This window comes from Ursus arctos, unplaced genomic scaffold, assembly GCF_023065955.2.
Source record: "Ursus arctos isolate Adak ecotype North America unplaced genomic scaffold, UrsArc2.0 scaffold_3, whole genome shotgun sequence".
In the NCBI taxonomy this organism is placed as follows: Eukaryota; Metazoa; Chordata; class Mammalia; order Carnivora; family Ursidae; genus Ursus; species Ursus arctos.
The window spans coordinates 88,417,646-88,437,756 of record NW_026622985.1 but is presented as its reverse complement, the minus strand read 5'-3'; the positions used below and the strand labels follow the sequence as shown (position 1 = coordinate 88,437,756).

The following is a 20,111-nucleotide window of genomic DNA, read 5'->3' as shown; positions in this document are numbered from 1 at the left end:
TGTGAGGGCACCTTTCGGTTGAAATGTGGGGGCAGAGGCTGGTTTTGGGGCACAGCCCAGGCCCTCCCCAGGGTGTCTATGTGTGGTGCTCAGAAAACAGGGCTTTGGTTGAAGCCACTATTTGTTGAGGTTGGCTTTGCTTTCAGGCCATCTCTGACACCTTTTTTCCACTATGGAAGTTGAGGATGGCCCGGCAGCATGGCCCACGCCAGACTCCGCCAGGAGACCAAAGACAACCAAGAGCCCAGGGCTCCGGGATCTCCCCACCCAGCCAACACTCCACTCCTGCCCGTCCGCAAAGAAGTTGTGCAACATCACACATTTCTGGCAAACCAGGAACAAGGTAGCTCTTAATAATGGAAGCACCAATGCACAGCAGCACAAACAACTGTCCCTTGTTCCTTCTCTCCCCAAGGTTCTGTCCCCACGTTCAGATACACGTTATACATATAAATCCCTGCAATACTGCTCAGGTTCCTAAAGACGGGGCACGCAACCCTCAGTGGCAAATGACAGCCCCTGAAGATCGTTGTTATCATGGCGTCTAGGGGTGGAGGGAAGGGTTCATTCAGTAACTTTATTTCTGCAAGAGCTACTGTTCTCCCAGGGAAAGCAGCCCCAAGCATATACTCAAGCAGCACAGTAACAGGCCAACATAAATCCAATTATTTGCTTTGTCTATAGAATGAATGAGAGTCTTCTTTCATCTTTGTCCAGACAGTAGATGCTACGAGAAGTCTGACTTCCTCGCAAGATAAGAGGAAGCATGACCACAAGCACTAAGATGACTGCTGTTGTTTTCTTTAAAACAAAACAAACCAAAAAGCTAAGAACGAGGCATGTGCCCCACGAGTGTGGCCCCTCCACAGAATCCCCAGGCTTCCAGGTTTGAAAACCTCTTGAGTAAACAACAAGAAGACTTATTGTTTTATAATCACATTTTCTTTTGAGTTAAAAATAGTATTGCCCAGTCTGATCACCTGTTGGCCAAAATATGAACTGTTTAAAAAAAAATCAATCCATTCTCAAAAAGCTGACAATTGGTTGCCTTGAGGCTGTCGGAAGACGGCCCCTAGACACCAAGGACCATTCCTAAAGAAAAGTGCTAAGAGTGTGTTTTCTGATAGTGGCAGATCTGCAGCAAAGGCTTAGCCTATCAGGAAAATGCCTTTGAAGGTCATAAAATTCATTTGGCTGTACAAGTTCTGGTGTGTATGCTAAAATAATCAGTCACATTACTTTACACTCACGCCTCGTACTCTCGTTCTGGAAAATCAATGAAGTGAGGGGAAGGCTAGGGATATTGTGTGTAACTATTTAAAAGAGAGAAAACAAAAAAATAGTATTCTGTGAAAATGGTCCTCGAGGAAGTACAGACCTAGTTTTCCTAAGCAGGTTCAATTTTATCTCCCAGCTCATCACTGAGTTATTAAACCAAAGTACCCATCGTATCCTAAACAAAAAGTACAAAAAATTAAAAAGGAAAATAGCATGCATCCTTCTCTAGATGCTCTGGGGCACTGGAAATTATCCGTGGCCTTGAAAATGTATTTCTAAAACATGTCCATTATTCACACCCTTAATGTTTTGTTCCACCAAATGTTACAAACTCTGACATTGGGACACTTCCTCACCAGAAATTTTCTCCCTCCTCTCCTCTGCCATGTCAGTTCTTCCTTATATTTCCAGACCCAGCCCCAGACCCTTCTGCTTCCCGAAGCCACCTCTGAAAGGCTGGTGACCCAGAAAGTCTGAGGAGCGAGGGCTGGAAGGCAAGGAGAGTCCTGCACAAAGCCATAATGAGGCCCCAAAAAGCTGTTTTGTCAGAGTGTTTCCTGGCTCCTGGGACACTCTCTCCTCTCCCCTGGAACTACTGCTGAGGATGAGTAGGGTGTCCAGGCAGAAGAGGGAGCAGTTCCTAGTGGACCACTCGTGTTTTATCTGACCTGCTTTTCACCAGCAGTAGCTGGTTCCACACAGACCTACCCCTTCATGGATTCTAGATCCAGAAGGCATTCAGTGGTCACATGGGCCCAGCGCCCACGCCGTGTAGGAAGTGCTCTGGTGGCATTCCTGGCGGATGTCGAGGGATGCTTACCACCTCTGAGGGCAGCATTCCTGCCATTGTCAGACAGCTGTGGTTATTCGTTTACTTCGATGTTGAACTGGAGCTGGCCTGCACCTTGGCCCTCCTTTGCCCTCTAGACTCCATACCCTCTATGCCCTGAAGTAAACATCGTCAACTCTGGAACCTCAGAGCTTGCAAAGGGATCGTCCACGTGATTTACTCCTCTGTTCAGCAGCCCCTCCATTTCCACCAGGCTACGCAGCTGCCTGACCACCAACAGCACATCTGACCACTCTTGTCAAAGGAATGTCTCAGCAGGTTGAGATCGCCCTTCTCGCTAGGGCCAAACACAGCAGTTCTTAACCCAATAAGCTCAGGAAAAACTGGGTTGAATGAAGTTAAACAGATTTCTTTACTGCAGAGTTGTTTGGGCCTTTGATATGTTATGAATCTCCAAGAACGCTTACCTTCTACTTAATTTCCCAAACATTTTTTAGGAACAGAACTTGGGAAATGGTAGCCAAACTGATCTTCAAAAACCCTCATTCTGCTGCTAGACACTGCTCCCTCTCCCTCTGATTATACCAGGGGACACCCATGTGGCTTCCTTGCTCTAACAAATTCAAGGTTTCTCAGATGGGCTATATACCGGCCCAGTAGTGTTTGCTTTTTTTTTTTCCCCTTAGCTTTTTGAGGTATGAATGATGAAGGAAAATTGTATATATTTAAGGTATAGAAGTTGGTGTTTGAGATAGGTATACCTTGTATAATGATTACCACAATTAAGCTAACGTATCCATCACCTCACATAATTACCACGTGTGTGTGTGTGTGTGTGTGTGTGTGTGTGTGGTGAGCACACTGAAGATTGCCCTCTTAACAAATTTCACGTATTCTACATTATTACTAACTACAGTTACCACGCTGTACATTAGATCTCTAGAACTCGTTCATCTTAGAACTGAAGGTTTGTACCCTCTGACCAACATGACCCCATTCCCCCCACCCTCCAGCCCCTGACAACCACCATTCTCCTCGCTACTTCCAAGAGTCAACTCTTTAGATTCCACATCTATGTGAGATCATGCCATATTTGTCTTTCTGTGCCTGGCTTATTTCACGTAGCATAATGCCCTCCAAGTTCATCCACGTTGTCACAAACGGCGGGTTTCCTTCTTTTTAAAAGCTGACTAAAATAGCATTGTCCATATAGACCACAATTTATCCATTCATGGGTCAATAACATTTAAGTTGTTTCCATCTTTGGCTATTGTGAATAATGCTGCAACAAACATGGGAGTGCAGATATCCCTTCAATATGCTGATTTCATTTCCTTTGGATATATACTCCAAAGGACTGGGAGTGCTGGATCATGTGGTAGTTCTATTTTTAATTTTTGGAGGAACTTCCCTACTATGTTCATAGTGGCTGTACGAATGTATATTCCCACCAACAGTGTATGAGAATTCCCTTTTTTCCACACCCCTGCCAACTCTTGTTATCTCTTGTCTTCTTGATGAATGTCATTGTAACAAGTGTGAGGTGCTTTTTTTTTTTTTTTTAAGATTTTATTTATTTATTTGACAGAGATAGAGACAGCCAGCGAGAGAGGGAACACAAGCAGGGGGAGTGGGAGAGAAAGAAGCAGGCTCATAGCGGAGGAGCCTGATGTGGGGCTCGATCCCACAACGCTGGGATCACGCCCTGAGCCGAAGGCAGACGCTTAACCGCTGTGCCACCCAGGCGCCCCCGAGGTGCTTTCTCTTGGCTTGGATTTGCATTGCCATGATAATTAGTGATGTTAATCACTTTTTCCTATACCTGTTAAGCATTAGTATGTCTTCCTTGAAAAAATGTCTATAAGTTCCTTTGCCCATTTTTTGATCAGGTTATTTCGTTTAGTTTTGTTACTATTGAGTTGTGTGAGTTCCTTATATATTTTGGGTATTAACCCCTTCTCAGATATACGGTTTGCAAATATTTTCACCCATTCTGTAGGTTGTCTTTTCACTCTGTTGACTGTTTTTCTTTTTGTGGAAAAGCTTTCTAGTTGGATGTGGTCTCACTTGCTTATTTTTGCTTTGGTTGCTTGTGCTTTTAGTATGCTATCAAAAAAAAAAATCATTGCCAAGGCCACTATCAAAAGGCTATCCCCTATGTTTTCTTTGAGGAGTGTTACAGTGTCAGGTCTTACATTTAAGTTGTTATTCCATTTTGAGCTATTTTTTGCCTATGGTATAAGATAAGGGTCCAGTTTCATTTTTTTGCATGTTATTATCCAGTTTCCCCAACATTGTTTATTGGAGAGACTATCCGTTGGAAAATGTGTGTTTCTGCTCCTTCATCAAAAATTAATTGACCATATATGCCTAAGTTTATTTCTGGATGTTTTATTCTATTCTGTTGGTCTCTATGTCTATTTTTATGCCACAACCATACCATTTTGACTCCATAGCTTTGTCATATCATTTGAAATCCAGAAGTGTGATGCTTCCAGCTTTGTTCTTCTTTCTCAAGATTGCTTTTGTGAAAAAAAAAAAAAGATTGCTTTTGTGGCTCCATAAAAATTTCAGGATTTTTTTCCTATTTCTGTGGAAAATGCTATTGGAATTTTGATAGGGATTACACTGAATCTATAGATTACTCTGGGTTGTAGGGACATTTTAACAATATTAATTCTTCTGATCCGTGAACACAGGGTATATTTCCATTTATTTGTATCTTTTTCAGTTTCTTTCATGAATGTCCTGATTTTCAGTGTACAGATCTTTTACCTGCATGGTTAAATTTATTCCTAAGTATTTTATTATTTTTGATGCTATTATAACTGGGATTGTTTCCTTTATTTCTTTTCACATGTTTGTTGCTAGTATAAAGCAATGTAACTAATTTTTGTATGTTTGATTTCATATCCTGCAACTTTGCGGAATTCATTTATTAGCTCTAACAGATTTTGATGGAGTGTTTAGCATTTTCTATACGTAAGATCATGTCATCTACAAACAAATAGTTTTACTTTTTTCTTTCAAATTTGGATGCCTATTATTTCTTTTTCTTGCCTAATTGCTCTGGCTAAGACTTTCGGCTTTATATTGAATAGCAGCGGTGAGAGTGGGCATCCTTGTCTTTTTCGATCTTAGAGAAAAAGTTTTTCGTCTTTTCACTGTCAAGTGGGCTTGTCATATACAATCTTTATCATATTGAGGTATATTCCTTTTATACCTAATTCATTGAGAATTTTTATCAGGAAAGGAAGTTGAATTTTGTGAAATGCTTTTTCTGCAACTATTGGAATGATTATAATGGTTTTTTGCTCCATTCTATTAGTGCAGTGTATCATGTTGAGTGATTTGTGGATATTAACCCTTCCTTGCCTCCCAGGGAGCAATGGTTTCTTTTGAATATGGTCTAGGACTAGATTATCTAGACTACTAGATACAGTCTGGGCTTAGAGTTAGAGTCTAGTCCTCTCGTATGTAAAGTAATCTCTCTGAGAAACACACATCCAGGTACAGTAATTTTCATTATAGTCCTAAGTCTTAATAATCACCAATAACATTTTACCTTAACCTGGTCTTAGAATGAGACTTGATCAAAACCCTAAAGCAGCCTGATTTCTTTTTTAACCACCAGTTGATTCATACCCTCTGAGTTTGGGCTCCTGAGCTTTAAATGCAGCCTGGCATTAAAAGCCCTTGCATCTTTCCAAGATAGCACTTCTCAGCTTCCAGTGTATTCATACATTTACCTTCTTTGACTGTTTAGCTACTTAATGGAATTGCTACAGTTTACCTTTTGCACTGCCTCATTAGCCAAGAAGCTCTCCCATTACCCCAAATTCCCCTTGTACATTCTACTCTATTGGTAGAAATAATGAGATTATAGTCCTGAAAACTCCACACCCAAAGCATAAAACTGGTTTCCTTTTCACTACTAGAGAAGAGCAATTTCCTCCTCTTTTTAATAAAGTTTCTCTCTTTTTTTATTTTGTATTTTTTGCTCGGTAATTCATACTCATGAAAGAAATGCGGAAGCTGTCAAAAGACTAAAAAAAGAAATAAAAATCATCCATAATCCCACCAAGGAAGAAAAACCACTGTTAATATTTGGGCCACTTCCTTACACTCTTTTAAAGAATAAAGCAGTCTTTGCCAACAGGAATCCAGCTGCCAGGTATTAGGTGTGTTTGAAAGTTTAAATACACTAGAAGTTAAGGTTGCCTCTAGCAATATTCAGTTCATACAACTTATTTCTTGTACATCAAATCTCTTCCAGAAGTAAGACTTTCAAACAGTTTTAACCAGAGAAATGAGCTTTTAAAATGTCTTGTCGGGGCGCCTGGGTGGCGCAGTCATTAAGCGGCTGCCTTCGGCTCAGGGCGTGATTGGGATTGAGCCCCACATCAGGCTCCTCCACTAGGAGGCTGCTTCTTCCTCTCCCACTCCCCCTGCTTGTGTTCCCTCTCTCGCTGGCTGTCTCTCTCTCTGTCAAATAAATAAATAAAATCTTTAAAAAAAATAAAATAAAAAAATAAAATGTCTTGTCGTGTGTGTTAATCACCTTTGTATGTGCTTCATGCACTTCTGGCTAATATATTCTATATGCCTTCTCCATCTCCAACCCCAGTGGAACAGCCCTGATCTCCTGATACCCCGTCAACTGTTGATTTAAATAAGTATTGTTGAAAATTGTGTCAAATGCACTGTGAAGAAAACTATTGAAGTATACTATGCCTATTTTATAATGGTCTCTTTTTTAAATGAAATTGACTCTTTTGTCTTTTTCTTTCCAAATTCACAAGTATATGTAATAACTAAAGTACACGTCATGGTCTCAGTTCTACAAGGCAGGTGGGGCTACAGAAACAGTACACCTGCAACAATTTAAAAAGGGGTCACCAAGTTGATACAAACTGAAAACAGGCTTTCAGGTAAAGGGGTGACTCGTGTGGGCACAACTGTTAAGATCTGTACTGATCTGTGAAGGCTAAGAGAAGAACCAGCAAGAAAAATACCAGCAGAGATCAGAGGCTGGAATCAGCCTTCAGCAAACATTTACTATGCACCAGTGCCACATGCTGGGCATTGGGGTGGGGGGTGTGATGAGAGATATGATAAAAGCAGCACTGAGTGGGGCCTCGTAAGTGCCCTGGACAAACAGGAGAAGCTTCCCTGAGGAGATGCCCCTGAACTGAGCACTGAAGGAAAGAGAAGAGGAAGGGAATTCCAAGCATGGAAGGGCAAAGGAAGGACACATGCAGCAACATGACCGCTTTCAGAACAGGGTATGGGGGAGGGATGGGGGTGAGGAGGCCGCTGAAAGAGGCAAGAGCTGAACCCTAAGTCCTGGGTCCTGGGATGATGAATATGTACTTCTTAACTTTACCACCATTAAACCAAATGCTAGAACATCTGTGCCATGGATAGAGATTTTTGGAATTGCAATGAGATGTGAGACCTCACCCCTCCCTTGCAAGAACCCACAGGCCAGTTGAGGAGGCAAGAAGCAGTCCTCCTAATTTTACTTTCTCAGAGTTCAGGCTCTCCGTGACAATCTTACTTGGCCCAATGGCAAAGATGACTCTCCAAGGAAAGACAAAGGAGTTTGAATAGTCAGGACATGCTGCCCTCCACAGGTTCTTCCTAGGAGCAAGATGGCTATGGGCATCTGTCCACCTCCAGCTTTCCCTGAGCACCCCTCTCTCTCCCACAAGTACCTCTCAAGAGAATGAAGCAGGAGGGGAAGCCCCACCTCATTCAAGCAGGAGTCGGTTACTCAGAGCCTACCTAGAGCCTTGCCTGGGAGAGGAGGGTTGAGAGCCTGAGGATGGTAACCTTGAGCTGGATCAACCGATGGACCCAGGAGCTCCAGAGCCACGGCCACAGCCACTGTTTTCTGCTGTCTTCTCTCCTTCAGCATGATTCCCTCCAGACACCATGCTTACCCCAGAACCTCCATGTATCCCCCTGCCTTGGGCATCCGATCCCGACCTCCTGTTTCCTAACCTTGTACCAGACAGCCTCCACTCGATGCCTGGCATACATTAACAGATCGACAAATATTTTTGAGATAACAAATGGAAGTCAGCTTTCACTTCCTATTTACCACCTCTGCTTCATGCCTTTATCTAATCTCTGTGTCTTTGACCCAGGTTATTAATATGGCCCCGGGAGTCGATTACAAATGCACAGCTGCCTTGCTGAATGGTGGGGTGTTATTGTCCGCGACTCCCTGATCTACACTGATTATAACCATCCAGTTACAGCGGCTTATCAGTCAGGACACATGCCCCTTTCCATGGCCAGAGCAACATTAACGTATGCAATTCATTCATTCGTTCATCAAACATTTATCGAGGCCATGCTGTAAGCCAGGCACTGAGCTGGGAGCTGAGAACACAGAAATGAAAAAAAAAAAAAAAAAAAACCCACACACAACAAAGACAGAAACGTGTAGAAAAGCGTCTAATACCAACATTAATGCTGTGAGATGGCCTGGAGGATGCAGGCGGGATATGCTTTGAGAACCACGGTCAGAGCATAGCTATTGATGGGAAAACAGATTCATAATCATATGAAGAAGAAATTTAAAATATACCTGAAGCACTGAAGACTTATTTTTCCTCTGCAGTCAGCTTGCATAGATGGCAGTTAATGATGGTGCTGACATCTACAAAACACCTACTGTGTGTCAGGACTGTGGTGTGTACATCCCTGAGCACAGGAACACTTTAAGATGGGTGAATGGGGTGGGGCGGGGAAAGAGAGCTACTCTTGGCTCCTGGTTTTGCATGTGGCTGGTTTCAAGGCAAGATAAGCTACACTGAGAAAAGTTCAAAAGATAATTAAACCAGTTAAAAAGCAAAAACAGCACTGGGACTGAAGCTGAGTTTCAGAGCCAATTTCCAAGAAGTCATTTCATCATCATAGAACATCAAACGTGAATTCCATTTTCAGCTATGCAAATTCCAAAAGAATAATACCTCACATTTGCATAATGCTTGATGCTTTTCAAAGTGCTTTCCCAGTTATTAATCTAGGGGAGGCTTTATTACCACCAGAAACATAAATTGAAATTCTGTTCAAACTCGAGTTCTCCATTAATTTTTCCACTTTCCCCTCAAAAACCAGAGCCACCTAAATCCAGGTGCTTTGGGTCGAGTGGGTGACTGTAGTCGGTTTAACCGCCCGGGTGAATATGTATAAATGGAGATTTTGTGGGCCCTTCCATCTACAGACACAGGCCTTAGGCAGAGCCCAACCTCAGAAAGCCTCCTGTGGCATTAACCAGATAACAGGGAGCTACTCTCAGTTCAAATTTGAGATCCTTTCAGGGTCTTGTGCACTCTATCCACCAGAATCTATTCCCTTCTATCAAATATCAGACAGACTAGGAAATTAGTTCCACCACTTTGTCCTTAAACCTGCAGAAATCCCTGCCAGTGGCCTCCTGCTAAGTGGCCCACAATGCCAGAAAGCAACTATGTCCTTCTTGTTTTTAATGTCATATGAACCAAGAGGCTGAATCCGCAGTACATCCACCACGGGGAGCGGAGCTCAGAAAAGCGAGGTGAGAAGATACGACACGTATGAGGAAATACTTCTCCCCAAACCTTTCCAATTTGTTTCTTTTTCCATCTTTCAAACTTAATTATGTGTAGCGTTCTCAGTCACTGAATCACCAGCCTTTCCTGACACCTCGATCTCATGCATTTTAGCAAAAGATTAACCTGGCTGTTTGCTTTTAATTCTGAAGCTGTGTTAATACTCAACTCCCTCTAGATTAGAAGAGAAGAAAAACACACTCCCACATCCCCCCGCCCTGGCTCCAGCGAGGCTCCAGGGCTGCTCTTGCTGCCAATGTCACGGTCGTGGGAACTTGCTGGCTGACTTACCATTTCAGGAGGGCCAGGAGGACCACTGAGAGGGCCACTGTCACCATGGGGCCATTCACTTCCAGTTTGAGAAACCCCAAGACTTCCATTGTTCCTCAGAGTCCCTAGAAGGGCGGTCCTCCAGAGGAAAGAGGGAGGCTGATCCTTCTGCTGTTACAGGGACCACGATCCGCAGATGGAAGAAGGATCAGGCAACCAAGACCACATCATGTCAAGTGGGTCCCCAAAATGTGCTCTCCGTCAGACTGTCTCCTTATAAAGAGGAAGGAAGAGGAGGGAAAAAACACAGGGTTTCAGCGTAAGGCAATGAATCAGCAACTTTATTTTCTTGAGGACTGCACTGTCAATAAACATTTATGTTAACTTCCCAGGGAATTAGCAGCAGGACTGGTCCCATGTTTGCTGAGCCACTAAATGGTTGCAACCACAGATTTCTACTCCGACCAGTAGTCTATGAAGAAAGACTACCCTTCAAAAAAAATTAATTTGTAATTCAATGAAAATATGGGGTCCGGAGACTCTGAATGTCCCAGAAAAATTTGGGGTCAGATATCAGACTGATGGAAAATGCTGGTGGCACTGAGGACATCCATCCCACAAAGTTCATTGTTTTCTGGGGTCCAAGGGGACCTTGGTAACTGAATGATGGAACAGACCAAAGATCTTGCCTCACGTCAGCACTCTCATCATGAGTTGGAGGATTTCTCCCATGTCTAAAAGCATGTCCATAGGCTCGTGCATGGGTGCTTTGTTCTAGCTCTGAGCTTATCTGACTGAAGTAGACTGAATCATTTTTTGCTTATTAGTCAGTGTATTACACTTTTAGTAATCGGGAGGGTGTATCAGAGAGTGAGTCATTCACTCACCATGATATTCATCCATTCATTCAATATACATGGGGGACTGGGCTCTGTGCTGAGTGGACAGTGTTTGAAAAATAGAACTTGTACCAGACTCTGGGAAAATGTCTCTGGGGAGAGACAGACCATAAACAGGTAGACAGATAAATAAATAATTGCAAGTTGAGAGCAGTGCTGTGAAGGTCATGAACACAGGGCAAGGACTAAGAACAACTGGGGAGACCCACTAAGGGAGTGCTGCGGGGTAATCTGTCTGGAAAGGAAAAGCTTGAAGCTGAGATTCTCTGTTGAAGAGGGGTCCATTCTGTAAAGAGCCATGGGCAAAGCCTTCTGGGCAAAAAGAGTGACACAGACAAAGGCTCTAAGGTGGGAAAGAATTCCTGTGGTGGGAACTGGAAAGAGGCAAGTCCTGCTGGAGTAGAGTGACCAGCTCGGGCAGGCATCTCTTCCCTAAGAGATGGAGACAGTCACCAGATGCTAGACAGCACAAAGCCACAGTGAGAAGTGTGGGCTTCATTTTATGTGCCACTTAGGGTTTTAACGTGCTCGTGTTTATGTTTGGTAAAAGCATTCTGGCTGCACTGGAGAATTTTGTTGGAAAGGAGCAAAAGGAAGAGCAGGGAGGCCACTCAGAAGACTATTCATTCATCCCGAGATGAGCCTGCTCGGACGGAGCGGGGATGGAAGTAGAAGGAAGTTGATGAATTTGGAAGATATTTAGGAGTAAACCACAGAATTTCTCAGTGGATGGGATGTGACAGGGACGGGGAAGGAGGAAACAAGTCTGGCTCCTGGGCTCCTGACTTGAGCTGTGGGTGGATGTATACAGATGGCATTTACTGAGATGGGGCAGATGAGGTATTGGTGGGAAAAATCAAGGGTTCAGTTTGGGTCCTGTTTAGTCTGAGATGCCTGGGAGACATCTGAGTGGAGCTGTCGAGTCAGAGAGGAATCTTGGCTGAAAACATAAATAATAATAATTAATAACAACAATGCCATTTATGGAGTACTAACTATGGGCCAGTTACTATTCTAAGAGCGTTGGTATGTGTTAACTCATTCAATCCTCATAAACAGCACTATGAGGCAAAACTTTATATTAACACCCTTTTATAAAAGAAACTCAGACTTGGGATTTATGACTCCAAAGTCCGTTTTCCTAATCAAAAGATTGTATTCAAATATGGAAGACATTTTATACATCAACATACAAATAGTATTTAAATCCAGAAGAACAGATGAGCCACAGTCACAAATAGAACAGCGAACCACAAAGGGACCCAGTACCTTCCCAACACTTCCCTTTTCTCTGACCATCTGCCCTGTGTCCCTGTTTTTCATTCCTACTTAGGTGCCCCCTACAGTTGCACCCCAAGTGCCCCATGCTCCAGCCCAGCCCTTTTGGATGTCCTCTTCCCTCTCCATATTCTAGATCTCCTCCCATTCGAACAGAACTGTGCTGAGATGGTAAGGGATCTGTGTATTCCCCCCTCACAAAACAGAGCTAGGCTTCATCAAGGGTTATCCGGAATACAGGCGCCGCGGTACAGGGCGTGGGGGCAGAGCCAGCGGGCGTGGAGGAAGCAAGTCATCATGGCCGTGGATTCAGGAGTCGGAAGGCCCTCAGATATTACTAGGGCCGATATGTGTATCAGAGAGATGCTCATGAAAAAAAAATTTTTTTTAAGATTCCGAGGTGAACTAAATATGAGAAAATGCTGGCGTAAGCATCGATAAGTAAGCTTATTTCCTGAAACACCTCTCAGAGACTTAAACTTGCGAAGGTGCACTGTGAAGCCCCGAGAGTGGCATGCAGAGAGCAGCGTCGTATGCGACCACAGAATTCTTGTTAAAGGGCATTTATGAACACGTCCCGGATGTAGTGTTCTTAGGAACGTGCTTTGAGAAATGTTGACCGAACCCAACTCTGATTCACAGAGGAGGGACTGAAAACCCAGAAAGGGAAAGGGACTGGTACAGTCCCATAGCTGCCTAGTGATAGAACCTGGGTCTCCCATCTCCCTCTTCAGGCTCTTCATCTACAATACACACCTCACATCACCGCAAGTGCCTGACAGGTCCCACCCTGTTCACAGAGCACCTTGGGATGTTAGTGGCCAGGTCAGAGGGGTCTGACTGCCCAGAGGGGTTGCCAGCTGCCCACGTGACTGAGTTCACTCATTCATTCCTCTAATATTTTTGGAGCCCTTTCTATGAGATTTGTGATTTGGAGGAGCTGTGAATGCTGTGGAGAGATCATCACACCCTTTCCACCCGAGCCTCTAAGCAAAGATAACACTCAGTGAATTGTAGATAGTAAATTAACCAAGGTGGAGTGGAAGGGTCAGATAGGAAAGATTTTCAGGATTTTTATCAGAGAGTAACATGATTAGGAATGTATCACAATTTCGAAATCTATGATGCAATGCAGGGACATTTTGGGGTTTTTCCGCAGTGAAAGACAGACTGTCGCCATGACGCTTACCATAATTAAACCTTAGGCTTTTACTCTCTGAATTTTTTTTTTTTTTTTGAGTTTTTAAAACAATTGGGACTTGGAGCCTGGAACTTTATTTAATTTTATTTTTATTATGTTATATTTGAATATTTTCTTTTCAATGGTATATCTACTTAAAAAGTCAACTTTCCAGAACTCTGTTTAAAAATTCTATAATTCCAACTTCCAGAGGCGAACTCTCTTAACAAATTAGTGTCTATCCTCTCACATCCTTTTCTATGCAAATACAAACATAGGTATATTCTTAGTTTTTATAAAAACAGGATCATCATATCCATGCCTTTCTGCTACTGGTCTTTTTCAGTGACTGTAGCATGCATATCCTTCTACGTCACACCTTGAGACGTAAGTCATTGGCTCCCTAGGATCCCTCGGTACAGATGTGTTGTGACCCATTTAGCCTGTCCTTCACCAAATGCCATTTGAATTGTTCCCAAGCGTTCCCAACTACAAGTGAGGCTGCAGTAAACATCCTTGTACATATCACCATGGCCTTGGGGAGGGACATCCCAAGCAACAGTCTTAGAAGTGGGAGTAGGGCACCCAAAGATATGCATTCCAAAGAAGCTGGTGGGTGCTTTCCTCCCTCGAGCTGTGTGTCGAGGTGCCCACTTACTGCACCTGGTGGGACACCCCACAGAGCTTGGCTACTTCTGTCTCAATGCACCCCAAGTCCCTCCCTTTTTTCTCCTACATCCAGGCAGACACCTCCCCCAGAGTTGAGTCAACTGTTTTGACTTAAGTCTTGTGTTTCTTTTTAAAGCTTTCACTCCATAAATTCTGTGGTATTTCCTCCATGTTCTCTGTGTTTAAAAACTGCCTGGGCAGATGTCTAAGCGGTGCCTTCCTTCCCTGCTGAAGGCTCCCAGCTGGCCTGCCCGAAGCCCGATGTCCCGGGGAGGTTTGAGGCATGGGGCACATCCTCCCTGCCAAGTAGGGCCCCGAGCGAAAGGACAGTGGGGCTTACCGAGCACCATAGAAGCTCAGGGAACATTTACACAGAACCTCATTTCAGCCTAGAGCAGCCCTGAGGGGTAGGTGAGCAGGACCTTTCATTCCTGGGCTCTGAGAGGAAGAAGCTGGAGCTCAGAGATGCAACATGACTAAAACCATGCATTAATAAATTCTGAAGGCTAGGCTCAGACCCCGATCTTCTGGCTTGAAACCTAGTACTTTTCCCATTAAATTTAAAGTCACATTTTGGCTTAAAACTGCATAGCTCCCCATGCCAGCCCATGGTTTTGATACAGTTTATCTTTATGTTTCCCCCCCTGGGGCGCAGAGTTGCTACAGTTAAGGAAGATGGAGGGATGGTGTGGGCCTGTAAGGTGCTTTATCTCCTTGCAGAAGAAACTAGGGCCCCTTGTAGAAGGGGAAAAGGACAATCTCCTCAACACCATCCAGTATCTTAGAGAGTCTGTCCACTTTCTGAGAACCTGAGGTCAGAGGAGGAGGGCTCGTCCATTCCTTCAAAAAACATTTATTGAACAGCTGCTAAGCCCTAGGCACCAGGAATTGAATTCCATTGTATAAGACCTAGGTCTTGCCACCAAGAAACTCTGCTTCCAGGATAGGGAAGCAGAAATGTAAATACCTAGGTGCCCTCAGTGTGATAGGTACCATGACAACCAACATGTCCAGGGCACAGAGGAGGCAAAAACAGGAGGGAGAGGACTGGTAAAAAGTTTGAACAGATGACGTGAGCTTAGACTGGACAGGTGATGTCACTGCGCAGATGAGAACGGGACAGATGTGCTTAGCAGCAGGAACATAGCTCACTTGTGCTCCAAGGTGTCAGAAGCTGGTGGTAGGTAGGGAGAATGGGCAGATACTCAGAAGCCAGGTCATGCAAGCCATTGTGGGCCATGCCAGGAAGTTTATACATTATTCAAGGATCCACGGGAAGCCAGAGGAGGACTGAACTTGAGTAGTAACATGATTAGATTTGCTTTTAGAAATTTCCCTCAGGAGGCAGATTGGATGGGTCATACCTGAGATGGGGAGACCAGCGAAGGGGCTGCTTGGCCATCTAGGTAAGAGATAGTGGCCTGAATAAAGCCATAGAGCTGGAAATGGGGAAGAGAAGACTGCATTTCGGGATTACTGGGAAGGCCAAATCAACCGTATTTGGTCATCAATTGAGTATGAGAGTGAAGAAGAAGGGGTTGTTGAAGATAACGCCCCAAATTCTGGCTGCATTGATGGAGCCCACATGTGCCATGGAGCACAAGAAGGAGTTCAGAGGAGGAATGAGTATTGGGGAATTAGTGTGGCTTCAGGGGTGAGCACACTGAGCCCCTGGTGGTCACACAGGTGAAGGTCCTTAGAGGGCAACCAGGTCAGGAGAGAAATTTGAAGAAGGGAAGTCGTTTTAGTTTTGAGAGCCATTTGTATATGGAGGGGGTGACAGCATAGGATAAATTGGCCACAGAGAATAGGTGGGGCATTAAAAAGTGGGCCATGGGAACAACACCGAGAATAGCAGCTTTGGGGGAAAGAGGGTCATGGGGGCAGGGGGTGATGGTGCGCCAAATGGAGCTTAAAAAGAGATTGAGGAGGAATGGTCTGAGAGAGCAGGAAAACCCGCAGAGGGAACCTATGTTAGTGCATGAGGATGAACCTTTTTGTTTTCAAATGACCGGGCTCCTTTAGCTCTCCAGCATGGAAAGTTCACTTTGTCAGTTTGTCCGAGCGTCAGTTTGTCATCTGTGAAGTGGGGAGAGCGGTATGCACTTCACAAGGTTGTTGTGAGGAAAACATGGTGCCCATGTCGCTGCTTAGCAGACCTCTTGACACACAGTAAGCACTTGGACATGTGGTCTGGGAATGTTTTCACCAAAGCCACAGGAGAACAGTTGTGAGGAGCAGGAAACGGCCAAGGGTGTGAATGTTGCCGAAAGGTCAAGTGAGGTGGTTACCAAAGCATCTTTGCATTTGGCACGTGGGTCAGTGTGGCCACCCCCAGAATGGTTGTGGCGGAGCGGTGGGCGTGGAGAGGCAGAACCAGGGAAAGGAGGTTTGGAAAGGGCTGATTCAGCCTTCTCCGTCATTGCTTCGGCCCCATGGCTGAGAGGTGGGAGAAGATGCAGGTCTGTACTGGCTAGCATAGAATTTCCAGGTGCCACTACGGGGGACCCACGTGAAGTGAGACCACGTCCCGCATTAGGAGACATGTGGGGGACAGCAGCCATCTGTGTGTTTCCCCTCCCGCGATGAGGACAGAACTCTCTCCTCTCTTCAAGGTTGCTATGGAGACATAGATGGGCTTGTGAACAGTTTTAAGGTCTATGTCACATCCTGACTTTGTATTGGTTGTGAGGGCAGGGACCATATTTTAGATATCATTGTGCAACCGCACCGCCTGTCACACTGCGATCTCATATACCCGTTCGGCTTTAATTAACATCCATGAGCCAATCACTCCCAAATCTATTCTCTCCTGCCTAGTTCTCATTCCTGAGGTTCAGACATATATCCAGCAGCCCGCTGGTTCTCTTCTCACAGATATCCCACAGATGCTGACAGACTCAAAATGTCTAAAACTAGACTCATTGTCACAGCCTCCTTCCTCCATTAAACTCTTCATCCTCGTCCCATGTTCCCTGTGTCAGTAAATCATGCCTCCTTCCACTCAGCTCCCAAGTCAGAAACTGGGGATCATCCTTGACTCTTCCTTCTCTCCCAGCCCCCCTCCCCCACGTCCAGTTAATCACCAAGCCCTGTTGTTGCCACCTGTGAAGTCTCTCTCATTCTGATGACTACTCCCTTTATCCATTTTTTTTTTAGATTTATTTACTTATTTGAAAGAGAGAGTGCAAGTGGTGGGAGGGGCAGAGGGAGAGGAAGAGACAGAATCCTCAAGCAGACTCCCCGCTGAGCACATAGTCCAAGGTAGGGCTCAATCCCAGGACCCTGAGATCATGATCTGAGCCAAAATCAAGAGTCGGCCGCTTCTCCCACTGAGTCACCCAGGCGCCCCATCTGCTCATTCTTATATTCATTCCCCTGGCTCAACGAACGCACTGGCAGCCAGTTGGCATTAGGCAATGGGAATGCACTGGTGTGGCAAACAAGCTAGGTCTCCGATCTCATAGAGCTTGTATCTAGAGAGGGATCCACCCCAGTCACAGCTCTGTGATCGCCCAGTAGACTGCAGTAATCTTCTCAAGGGCTCCATGCCTCTCGTTCATCCATCAGCGTTTATTTGTCGAGTCTGTGCGAGCTGCCCAGCACCGTGCTGGGTACGCCCAAAGAATGTAAAGGCCAGCGTGACTGGGAGGCATCAAGCAAAGGGAAATGGAAGGTTGGCTGGTGCAGAAGGCTAGCTAGCAGTCGGAACACCTAAGATCTGCTGGGCCCTGTGAAAAATGTACTCTCTCCTTCCAAAAGGAACAGGGAGCCATTGAAGGAAAGACTTCAAGCAGGGAAGTGACATAATGCTATTCAGGCCAACTCTTCCCATCTGGTTTCACTATTAAAATGAGTGTGGAGCTCATCAGATGACAGTCTAACAACCACAGGTCACCAGGTGCCCCAGTCACACAGTGGGGGCCCTGAAGCCGGGCTACTGTTCAGACCTTGACTGTGCGTTTCATTGGAAGGCGAGGGATGCTCTTGACTACAGACTACTCTTGATATTGCTAATCAGATGTGACCCACCCTGTGTCCTTCACATCTCAGCTTCTCTGTCAACTTATGTCACCCCTGATCTCTGCTTGTCAGATGGTAGCACTTTCTAAATTATCACCGAATCTCTCCTGGCACGCGGCGTGGCTGAGTGTGGCTACATGTTGATGATTTCGCAGTGTTCTGCCTGTGAACGTGGAGAGCCAGCAGATGGCTTGACTGCCTTAAGGCGAGTCTTGGAGCTTTCAGGCAAGCCAGTGCCCGGATCAGCCATTTTTCACCTCCTATCACTGGAGGTGGGGCAGGCCTTGTGGAGACAGACTTCATGCCCAGGAAGCAGAATCCAGAATCCACGGTTTGACAGCCGACCCCAATGGTACTCTGGGCAAGTCAATACCGTGAAGTCCCCATGTGGAGGAAAGAGGACACGGTGACATATGCACGGGTTCTAATGATGGGGATCCCGAAGTTTTGGCAGCAGTGCTTTCAAGAAAATACATACACAAGCAAGTACTAGGATCCCAGGCCCCAGGACAGCCCCAGGACAGCAATACAGAAGTAAGATCTGAGTCCTGGTGAGGGCAGGGATGGAAAGAGAATGGATAGAACAGGGACTGTAATAAGGAGCCTCCACATCTCAAGGGCTTAGCACTAGAGAATTCTATTTCTCACTCACCCGACAGTCCAAACGTGGGCCTTCAGAAGGCAGCCTTCCACGCAATGATCTGGGGACTTGGGCTCCTTCAGTTTTGGGGCCCCGCCATCCACTACCTCACAGATGCCTCTGCTGGGTCATCCTGCAACCAGCTGGTGAAGGGGAAAAGGAGAAAGAAAGGTGCGAGGAAGGTTTTTACAGGTCAGGCCTGGGAGTGGCATGTTTATCAGCCATGCTGATGTCCTTGGCCAGAATTCAGATGCAGCCACACCTACCTGCAGAGGAGGCTGGAAATGGAGAAAAAGAAGTCTGGTGAACACACAGCATTCATGCCACAGGTAGGTCCCATCTTGGATATGTTCTCAGTCCAGTGATTCCTGCATAGGAAGCCAGCTACTAGAACAGGGTGGAAGGTGGCACGATTGAGGTCCCCCAAAAGGCCAAAGCCCCATAATCGGTTCAGGATCAGGAACAAAGAGCAACCAGCCTGTAAGATAATAGGGTGCTGCCGTCTGACTGTGTCCTGTCTGTCTCTCCAGCTGAGCCTATGTCCCATGGCACTAGCTGCCAGCTGGGGTTCTGTTCTGAAGTCACAGCCAGGAGCTTGCCCACAGCTCCATGAAGCCATCGGAGCCATCCATGTATGACGCTCATCCAGACCCAACTAGACTAGACTAGTCCACCTAACTAGATCCTCAGAATGTGGTGCTACTTGAATCCACTCCCCATGCCCCAAATGGACTATGCAAATCAGACCTATTTGCTCTGCCTGAAGAAGTCGACTTTGTACCTTGAACAATCTGTCAAGCCCTGTCTTTACTGTTCCTGGCTCCCTCCCCATCCGCACTGGTCTGTGTACTGAGGTCCCAGCCTGCCATTTCCCTCTGCCCACCGGAGTTATGACAGGCCTTGTGCCATTCTATATTCTCATGCCCCCCTCCCCGCAACAGGCCAGGCTCCTTCCTGTGCATTTTCAAAACTCAGATGTGACCTTCTCAAGGAATCCCTCCAGGACTACCCATGATGATGACAAGTTGCACTTTTGTGTCCTGCCATAACATCCCAGGCTTTCTCCATTGAAGTTGCCTGACTAGTTGTATATCTTTTTTATTTTTTTTTCTTTTATTTTTTATTATGTTATGTTAGTCACCATACAGTACATCCTTAGTTTTTGATGTAGTGATCCATGATTCATTGTTTGCGTATAACACCCAGTGCACCATGCAATACATGCCCTCCTTAATACCCATCACTGGCCTATCCCAGTCCCCCACCCCCCTCCCCTCTGACGCCCTCGGTTTGTTTCCCAGAGTCCATAGTCTCTCGTGGTTCATTCCCCACTCTGTTTAACCCCCCCCCCCATTCTTCCCTTCCTTCGACTAGTTGTGTATCTATACTCTAGATGTAAGCCTTCGGAGAACAGAGGGTGTGTGCATCTGTTTCAACAGCGTAGCCCCAGTGGCAAGGAGAAAGCCTGCCTGTCACTCAG

The 20,111-nt window shown here is 45.4% G+C and overlaps 1 protein-coding gene across 3 annotated transcripts in view; it reads right to left on the bottom strand.

Moving 5' to 3' along the window:
- TBXAS1 (thromboxane A synthase 1) overlaps positions 1 to 19,389 on the bottom strand; it is a 160,682-nt gene extending 141,293 nt beyond the window's left edge. The window contains exons 1-3 of one of the 3 annotated variants that reach the window (XM_044388694.3): positions 18,898 to 19,360; positions 18,644 to 18,774; positions 9,964 to 10,215 (exon numbers count right to left, since the gene is read on the bottom strand). In XM_044388694.3, the coding sequence (XP_044244629.2) occupies positions 9,964 to 10,052 (89 nt within the window). In that variant the 5' untranslated portion in view covers positions 10,053 to 10,215; positions 18,644 to 18,774; positions 18,898 to 19,360. Of the gene's footprint in view, positions 1 to 9,963; positions 10,216 to 18,643; positions 18,775 to 18,897 lie in introns of all 3 variants that reach the window. The other 2 variants (XM_044388700.3, XM_026512050.4) reach the window with 2 other exon arrangements.
- Positions 19,390 to 20,111: the final 722 nt, after the last annotated feature.